Here is a 10429-nt window from a genome sequence, read left to right on the forward strand (position 1 = left end):
CATGTTGGTAGCCACCTTCGCCTTGTGCAAGAGTGATTTAAAGAGGGCAGGTCTGAAAAACCCTGGAAATGCCAGTTTTTCTGACATATTCTCATCGTCGGAAAGTTCAAAGTCCTCGAGGAAATCCTCCTCTTGAACTGAATCCTCCAAGTGGTAGTAAGATTGACTTGAAGAGGATGACTGAACCCTGGGTGCAACAGGAGGTGCACTAGACGTACCCCCTGTAGCGTTCACGAGGGCCTGTTGTTGCAGCCCGGCCTGGAAAATACTGGCAAAGGCCTGGGACAGAATTGATTGAAGGTCCAGGGTCTGACCTGAACTAAGGCCCCCTCCATCTCATAAGCCCCCCGCAGCAGGAGTGAGAATGGTCTCCGGAGCCACATTTGGGGCCTGGGGAGATAGAGAAGAAGGAGTCATGGTGTCCCCTTGTATACCTCCTAGATCGTGGCCCTGAGGGACAAGGATAATATCGCCCTGTGGCCAAGTCACTATATTAGGCACCTCAGGGTTTGACATAGGAGGCGCTGACGACTGAGCCGCATTGTCCTCAACAATTAAGACAGGAAGAGACTCCTTCTGCTTAGCAACCTTAGCCTTATTAAACTGTCTCTCCAAGGCGTTATGGCGTCTAATGGCGTCCTTATCCATGGCCCCTTTAGCGTGATACGAGGATTTGGAACCTGCCCTTTCTATGCCCCTGGTTTTAGCCTTTCTCTTCCCAGCGGGCTTGGGAGATGGGGCTCTAGGAGGGGAAACATCTTGCTCAATGTCGGATGACAGAGCAGAGTCCGCCATAACGCTGACCAAACAGCCCAAGTAAGTAGCAGATAAATGATAAAATTGTAAAGGATCTTCCCTTTAGTACAGCAGACGTCCAGGTAATAGAAGTCAGGGAGGCAGATGGATGCAGGAATTCAATCTGCAATGCCACGCTTTGCTGTACGCTCGGTAATGATCAAAGCCGAGCTATCAATTGAAACGCTCCTCCAAAATGGCAATCCGAAGAAATGGCGCCAGAAAAATGGCGGGCGCAATGACAACTGCTTCAGCGGAGTCGCATACGCCGCTTAATTGCAGGGAAACGCAAACAGAAATTTGACCGGCAAGCAAAAGGCAGCAAAATGGGTGGATAAATTGCTTACCCCCAGCCGACTATCAGGGCTGTCAGTCAAAGTGGCGGGAACCCTCAACTGCCGCGAAGCTGCCTCCCAACGTCAGGGTATGCCTCTGACGGGCAGGGACCCTGGAGCCGCTAATTACCTGGAGAAGCTGCGAGGGTGAGGGCGGTTGTACCGGCACGCCAGGAAATCAGCTCCTTCACCCGCGGCACATCAAATTTAATAAGGTAAATTGCGCCTTTCAGCTGGCCGCTGGAGATAAAAATGGCGGATCGGCGGCTCGCGGCCGCAACCCAAAGCCGCAGCTCACTCAAAACTGATCGTAAAGACTCCCACGGCACGCAGCCCTCCGATAACAATTTTAATAAAAATAACCAAATTAACAACAGAGGTGATCAAATTTTAGAAATCTAGCAAAATTCCAATAGTAGGCTATCCAAACAAAGCACTCAGGTCTGATCCACTCCACTGAGTGAAAAAGACTGACAGTCTGAAGCAGAGTGGGCGGGACTAGGACTGCAGAGAAAAAATAATGAGCACTCAGTGGAACCAATCAGAAGAGAAGAACCGATGAGTAGGATTGTCGGAGCAGCGAGTCAGGAAAACATATCAGTTTATGTGCTTTATTTATAGTGCATTTTCATGTTTCTGGATTATTTCAAGAACAATTTTAGCAGTCAGTAAAAATTTATAAAACAATGTTATTTTCTACATGTTCTGTATTTGCAAATTATTTAATTTTCTCTAAAAACTAAGGATTAAATATCACCCTAAGTAGTCCCATAGATTTACTGGATTAATTTACAAAAGGAATCCATCTTTCTAATTTAGAAAACATGGATTACACTATAGAAGTAATTTATAAGTAAAGGAAATATAAATCTGGGGTAGGTTTCATATGGAGAAACATACACAGTCCATCAACATGTTTAATAATGAATAAAAACTACCACTTAAGGCTAGGAGGTTGTAAATAATACTATGAAAAAAGACAACAATCTGAACCTATAATGACTTGCTTAGTATAGTGTTTTAGAAAAAGTGCTCTGACTGGGTTAAGTATTTTACATATTTAAAGTTATTATTTAACTTTAAGATAGCCATCCACTCAAGTGGACTATGATTTCTATTAATGTCTTCTACTATTTTTATGTCATGGCTATTAGAAGTTAAAACCATTCATATCTCTCCTTTCACATAAGGAGGGGAGGGCCATTTCAAATAAATGGACAATAAAGCAAATTCCTGTGTTTTGCTCTGTTGCAGTGTGTTAAAGTCCAGTCTCACAGTTATCAGAATTAGATTCATCTTTGTATTTTGATAACAAGGATCCAGAAAGGAAACCTTATTGGCTCTGATGGCTCCCCTGTTTTATGTGGCTTTAAATCTTACTTATATAAAGGGGGGGGGGCTCACATATTTAAAAACTGCATATTAATATGAAAATTTATACTTGAATTTACAACATACATTCTTAATTTATTATATTCCTGCTGTGAATGTTGTAAAATACTTTAATACAGCATAGACTTTTATTGTCTTATCCTCAAGAAATATTTTCCAGTTCCATTTGTAGTTGGGGCAATTTTTGACACCTTTTTAAATACAATTTTAGATTTTGACCACCAGCCGTATCTTTGAAAGCCCCATTTGTGTTTGGTCCAGTGTTTAAGGCATTGGGCTAGAAAGCAAGAGATCATGAGTTCAAGTCCTGCTTTTACCATGAAAGCCAGCCTTGGGCCAGTCACTCTCTCTCAGCCTAATCCACATCATGGAGTTGTTGTTGAGGGGAAAATATGAGGAGGAAGTTATGTTGGATATATTCATATCCTTGAGTTATTTGTAAATAATAATAATAATAATAATAATAATAATAATAATAATAATAATAAGTGGGATATAAATATTTTTTTAAAAAAAATAAAAAACGAATCAGATAAGAGCCAAGCAACTCCTAGTGATTTACAATGTCAAGATATTGGAAAATGATAAAACCATTCTGTGACTGCACTGGTTCAGAGCACACTTTGAATACGGTATCCAGCTCTTGTCTCCTTAATACAAAAAAGGACACTGGGGAACTTGAAAGAGGGCAGAGAAGAGCAACAAAGATAGTAAATGTCTTGGAAGCTAAGTCCCAGAAAAAAACAATTTGTAGGATCTAGGTATGCTTAGCACAAAGAAGTTAAGGCTGAGGAGACACATGATAACAGTCTTCCAATACATGAACAGATGTCACAGGGCAGAGGGGTAGATTTATTTTCCAGAACACTGGAATCAAGAATCAATGGGTGAAACCTTTACAGTAAGAGATCCAAAGTTGAAACAAGGAAGAATTTCCTAACTGTGAGAGTTATTAATCAGTAGAATAGCCGATCTACTAAAATCATCGGCGTTTCATCACTAGAGATTTTCAAGATTCCTGCGCTACACAGACAGTTGGTTTAGAAGATCTCCAAAGTCTTTTCTAATCCTATAATTCTATGATAACCATAGTATAGGAGAAAAATAACAAGTTGGCAAACTGCTTACCTGAAAAAAAATGTATTGTAAATATAAATATACGTAATATAAATCTAGATCTCTCAGGAAAATTGGATGAGAAAACTATATTAAATCCTATTAGCTTTTGAAACAGTACAACATTTTCAGAAGTAATACATTATATTTCTATAATTTTGAATACCCTTTGTAGATTCATTGTTTAGATTAATTATGAGTAGACTTTAGAAACACTATTTATTCATTAGATTTATATCCAATCTTTTCTCTAAAAAGCTTGAACAACATTCAAGGAGATCTTTCGTTTCACTACACGGGATCTGTGTTTTACTTTAAAATATCAAGAATTATTCACTGATTCTATATTCAGTTTAAGAATTCTGAAATGCAGCATTCATTTTCTGAGCAAAATTCATTGATCACACAAAAAGCAACTACATTTTGTTTACCTCAAGCCTTTTCCACTTATAATATAATGATAGATGGGGTCATTTGCTATAATCATTGTTAAATAATTAGGCACCAGAAATCCTTACTGATTTATAAAATAGCCAGACATATGCTGTATTGTATGGCTGATATACTTGCTGATAATAGCCTACAGAAGCAGCATTGATATACAGCTATTATAGTATTAATTCTGCATGTTCAGTTTTATTTCCAAATTCGGAATCAAAAATTGGATCCTGCAACTTGCTAGCAAAAATGGAAAAGGAATAAGCAAACCAACAAATATGCATACTTTCTGTTGGAAATCCAGACATTTCATAAGCTTTCCATGAAAATTTTACTTCTGAAAATAACAAATTCAATTATCTTACTGCTAGCCATGTATCCTGGATAGCTATGGTTTATATAATACATTCTGTATATTGCCCTTCCCACTTAAGACAACAATACTCTTTTTTTTTTAGCTGCCAGAAAAATGGCCTAAGTCAAACATACGTTTCCATTTGTACCATGAGGCAATTTTTGCCATCACTTTCAACTAATATATGGCATCCTTAGACCTGCACATACTGCACTGTTTCCACCATCTTTAGTCCTAAATGCCTAAGTGGCAGAAGTCAAATAAATAGCTGGCAGAATAAACTAAATAATATAGATTAGTAGCAAAGAGAAAAATAAGAACCAAACAACAAAACATATACACTGTGTATATGCTCACACACTTGTGTATCTAATCCCTCCAGTAAAGGAAGTTTCCAGGGTAGTAGACTGAGAAAAAATATTTGATTTGTAAATTAGATGAGAACTTTATGCTGTCTTTCTCTGCAGGAAACAACTTTAGATATTAAAATAATAAAATAATTTCTTCGCTGCTCCTAATAGCTCTATGCTGCAAAGATGTCACAGTCAAGGACTTTAGAAAAATGTGCAACTATTAAGGTATGTGTCATATGCACCCCACTTTTACATTTAAAACACACAAATAGTTGGGATTTCTAGAAAAAAATAAATTTAAGCTCTAAATGACCTAACTTAGTTGGGGGTTTTTTTGCTTCCAATTAATCGTATCTGATTCTCAGAGACTGCCTAGAAAAGTCCCCGCAATTTCTTTGGCAAGGTTCTTTAGAAATGGTTTGCCATGGCCACCTTCCTAGGCCTGAGAGAAAGTGACTGGCCCAAAGTCACCCAGCTGACTTTCTGCCTGAGGCGGGAATAGAACTCATACTCTCCCCGTTTTTAGCCTAGGGATGTAACCACTACACCAAACTCTCTTAAATTAGTTAACTTAAATCAAATAGTATCCCAATTGTTAGGCAATAATAATAAATTATTATCTGGGTCTCCAATGTGATTTTTGGGTATGACAATATATTTATAAACATGTTTCTTGGCACGATTAAATTCTCCATCCTTCCTGATTTTTTAGTCAATTAAAAAGCAACCAGAACAACTGCAACAAATGCCAAACTTCCATGTTGCAAAACATGGAAGCTTCAAGCATGGCCTGTACTATAATGCTATCAATGCCTCTGTGTCTCAGAAATACCGTATTCTTAACAAATAAACTGAAGAGTGCTGCTCAGTTGATTGTTTGCCCTTCAATATGTTGGTATTGTGGGTGATTGGTGACATTTGAATTGCAATTTTGATGAAGTATCAGGCACTCAGTATTCAAATGTTCTCATGGGGCCTACAAAGTTAGGGACTCCTGAATTTCCTGTTTCATATCATTTTGTACCATACAAAATTTCTCCAGAAAGCAAACAAGTACCTGTTCATCAGGGAATAAGAATAAGATTTATGGCTATATCTTACCCCTTCAAGGATTTCAACGTATGATTTTCTTCAGTGGCTAAATTAATTCATTTATACATTGGGTTTTTCACCTAACAAACATACTGTGAGAGTGAAGACTGTTGTTTTCAGACAGGCTTGAACCTTCCCTTTCATTTTAGTCATTACAAATATGTTGCTGCAAGGTGAAATGAAATAATAAAATTTATTATTAATTTATAATAACTGTTAAAGATTATGTAACTATAGGAAAAAAAATCCAGCCATGGAAACTTAAAATGAGATTTGACATTTTGCAAAGTAGAAAAATAAAATGGCAGTATCAAAACTTGACTGAACTATTTCCACAGAATGAATTGAGTAGGATAGACAATATTTCAAATGAAGCTGGATTAAAAAATATCAGGATAGAGTTTAAAGTATTAGGAAAAAACAGAGATAAAAACAGTATGTTGAGATAATTATTAAAATGCTTTACGTAAACAGATGATTCTAAATGCATTGGCAATTTTTCCAACAATTTCCCAGCAGTCATTAAATTCATATGTAGATAATAGTTTAAATATTTAAATATAAATCAGGATATTTTGAAAAGTCCTTTATGCTCTTTATATTCAAGATTAATATATATGGAACACTGAAGGAGTGAAGCATAAAGAAAAACAATCATTTGGAGACAGAACATATGAACAAAAGGTTCAAGAATTGATGTAGCATATACTACCTGCAGAAAGCTTTGTATTAAGCACAAAGATTGAACTGGATGCAGTTATTATTAGTGAATGCACGGAATAGATCACTGTTTTTCTTTACAATGGTGGTGGTCTAAGTAAGAAAAATCTAGCAATTTGACAGAAGTGACACTGGCAAATAGGTCAAAAGACAGAGAACCAATTCAACCTGAAGTGAAAGCTCCACAAGAAAAGAAAATCCAATGTGTTGATAAGCTGGTAAGGAGGTAAAGAATTGGGGGGGGGGGGGGTAGAAAAGATAATACAAGTCTGAAGAATTGATGCTATGCTTTAAATCAACACCCATCAAGAATTTGTTAAAGCTGATTAAGCCATTGCTGTTTTTCAGTCATCTCAGAACATAGTTATTGGAGGTGAACAACCCCACCCCACCCCCATCTAATGGCTCATTATCTACTGCTGCCACATGGCATGACTATTTAAAGAACTGCAAAATCCAAAACTACAGAATGCACAATCTCATTATTGAAGTACATGAACACTATGTAATGGACACTAATACAAGCAGTTCGTTTCGGAAAAATCAAATGATAACAAAAGAAAGGCCAAAATACTTCAACAGGCATTTTGACAAAGAAGAAATAAAAGACAAGTACGTTTGATACCAAGCTCAAAAATTACTGACTAGTTCTCATTTGTTCATCTATTAAAACAAAAAGTTTAAATTAGCAAGAAGGAATAGAGTACTTTATGATCTACCACAATAGCTTGACTTCATCTTCAGAGATGATCTGATTTCTCTCCCTCACATACCTCCATTCGAATAAGACACAGTAGTCATCACAATGCTGGTTCATTATATGTTTAAAACCACAAAATTTGGAATGTGGAATATCTACTACGGTACATATAGTTTCCAACCACACCCAAATATATGAAGTGTTATTATGTAATAAACTACCAGTTCCATGTTTTGATTGAAGTTTCTCTCTACTGCCACCCTCTACAGCCATAAATGGAAAATGATAGTGGGAGAGATAGAACACTGACAAACTGCTTTTTATTTAGACAGGCACAGAAAAACAGAGAAAGTACGGTAGTCTGGAACTAATTAACTATGCCTATCATTGGAGAAAGAAAATTTCCCATAGTTCAGTAAAACATTGTGTAAAACTACAAAAATGCCTGGAAAACTCAAGAGAACATACCTGCAAAGATAATTATTTCACTTGAGATTACTTCTCCTGGAAAGGTTTTTAGTGCATTTCTAACAACTTGTGCCCATAAATATTAATACAAATTAAGAATAGGTGCGTGTAAAATATTTGTTTTGAACTTTTTCTAATGTTACATTTCATAACCATCCTGATGAGTGAGAAAGTGTTTTGAACACAAAATGGACAGTTTTCAGTATTTTGAAGTTAGAGCAATTCCTCTTCCAGCAAGAAAATGTTAGTGATTGAGGGCTTCGAATGTTCAATTTCAACAAATTCCATCCTCATACTGAATCAAAATAAAACTATGAATGCACCCCCAACAACACACAAATGAATCAAATCAATGTGTTATGACTTCTATCCTTATTCTGTGCAGATAACTATTACAAAAATTATACACAGAGAGATTATTATGATAGCCATTCCCGGGATCTTAAGAGCACATAAAAGACAAGACAACTGGATATTGGAAGAAAGCAATATGATACAGGAACTGCAATATTTTATCTGGATGTAGGTAATCCTCACTGGGTTACAGCTGTAACCTACTGATCACACTTTTGCAAAGATAAAATGGTCATATCATACCAAACATATTGAACTTAAAGGAATTGTAGGATATCGATGAGACACAGATTTGGAAGTAGATTTGCCCAAATTAAAGAAAAGATAGTTATGAATTTTTAAGACTTGCAGAAATGATACCCAAATCAAATATTAGGTCATTATTAAACAATAATGTAAAAAGCAAACTAGGAGCAGAAGATTGGAAAGGAGGAAGAAACAAAAGATACTCTTAATATCCAGAAGCATATTCAAAATAAGGCATTCCAAACCAGAGGCTTTCCACGGAGCAAAAGATGTTCTAAGACATTCCACACCCAGAGGAAAACCAAATGTGGAAAAAGCGAGCAACAGGCCAGTAAAAGTTCAGATTCTGGTTCAATGAAGGACAAAGAACTGAGCAGAGACAAGGATACCAAAAGCCAACACCGGAAGACGGGGAGGATGCTGAAGAAATCAGACAGCTGTCATCTTTCTCTTACTAATTATTTAAAAAAAATGTTTATGAGAAAGAAAGAAAAAAAGAACCCCAAAGGCTCTGCGGGACAAATGCTTTCCTAGCGTTTTCTTTAATATGTGTCACACCGTTTTCTAGCTCAAGCAGAGCCTACCTTTATCAAACAAAACGAAGGTAGTAGCCGCGGTGGTAGCAATCCGACTCATTATCTTGTGCTCGATTCCAGATTTGCAACCCCGAGAAGCGGCTCAGAGGAGAGAACCAAACGTGAAAGGAGAGCAGATAAAGAAGGGAGGGGGGGGTGGCGATTCAGGAAGTCCGGGGCACTTTTTCCAAAACAATTTAGTTTTAGGTCGCAATAAGTTACTGGCAGCCCGTCGGAAGGCGGGTAAGAAAAGAGAGAAATCCGGATAAACAAAACCAGCCAAGGGGGAGGGGGGGCAGACTCGGTCGGGAGATAAACGAGCCCCCCCCCAAGAGGACAGAAACGCCGGGGGGGGGGAGAAGCCCCGACTGGAAAAAAAAAACAGGATGCCAGGGCTGTGATGGGGGGGGGGTGTCTGTCATGAGAGCCTCTCTCCCGCGCTTACCTGCGAGGCGGCGCTCCCGCAGCAGCCCATGGCGGGCTCGGGGCTAGGTCTCTGCCGCGAGCTCCAGGCATCCAAGCGCCGCGGTCTCCCGGTTGCCCGCCCGGCCCCAGGGCAACGGCGGCAGCGAGGCGACGGAGGGAAGGAAGGAAGGGAAGGGAAGGGAGGGGGACGAGGAAGGTCTGCTTGCGCCGCCGGAGGGGCCGCTCGTGAGCTCAAACCGCCGCTCCGAGTCCGCAGCGGCGCCTCAACCCCCTTTCTCTGAGACGACGGCAGCGGCGACGGCTCCTCGTCCCTCACCCCTCCACCCGCATCCCAACGGCAGCGCCGCGCGGCGCCTCCGAGGGCGGGGCTAGGGATGGGGCGGGGGAAGGAGAGGAGGAGGAGGAGGAGCCCCCCTTCCCCCTCCCCCCAGCAGGCAGCCGGCTCGCTGAGATTTCGCTTCGCTCGGGCTCCACCAACCAGGCTGCCGCGCGACCTAGAAACAAACCCGGAACGACGCTGCCGGCGTCGCGGGAGACGGTCGAGCTGAATTAGGAGGAGCGCCAGGACCGACGCCGACCTTCCCGCTGAAATTACTGCGGTTCAGGCGAAGGACTCGCTGGCACCTCCGTCAGGGAAACCTTCCCTGCTACTGTCCCCCTCTTTAAAAGAGCCCGACTCGCTTCCGGTTTGTATTTCGCTGGTAGTACCTCTCTTTTGTGCTTCCCCTTCTTACCTCTCCGTTGTGGAGAAGGTTAGGGCGAAGTAATTAGCGCATAAACTTAGAAAGTTTAATTATTTAAACTGCAACCGTGTCTCCGTTTATCAACGACTTAATCACAGGCAAATCAATAGGATTTACTTCTGAGTAGATAGCCAGGGTTTGTTCTGTTGACCGTTGTTATTCGTTTAAATCTCCCAGTGACCTTGGGCACTTTCCTTTTCCTGTCCTTCATAAAGATCTGTATGTTTTGATCATATGATGACCTTTATATCACCCTTTGTTGCTACTCGGAAAAGCTGCAGAATAACCGAACAAGCATGAATAGCTGCACGTACACACCTT

The 10429-nt window shown here is 39.7% G+C and overlaps 1 protein-coding gene across 2 annotated transcripts in view; it reads right to left on the bottom strand.

The window, feature by feature from the left end:
• Positions 1–10023, bottom strand: part of SLC44A1 (solute carrier family 44 member 1) — a 99829-nt gene extending 89806 nt beyond the window's left edge. The window contains exon 1 of one of the 2 annotated variants that reach the window (XM_034410663.3): positions 9385–10023. In XM_034410663.3, the coding sequence (XP_034266554.1) occupies positions 9385–9414 (30 nt within the window). In that variant the 5' untranslated portion in view covers positions 9415–10023. The remainder of the gene's footprint in view (positions 1–9384) is intronic. The other variant, XM_034410662.3, reaches the window with a different exon arrangement.
• Positions 10024–10429: the final 406 nt, after the last annotated feature.

Source organism: Pantherophis guttatus, chromosome 2 (genome assembly GCF_059756535.1).
Source record: "Pantherophis guttatus breed Tessera chromosome 2, ASM5975653v1, whole genome shotgun sequence".
NCBI lineage: Eukaryota > Metazoa > Chordata > Lepidosauria > Squamata > Colubridae > Pantherophis > Pantherophis guttatus.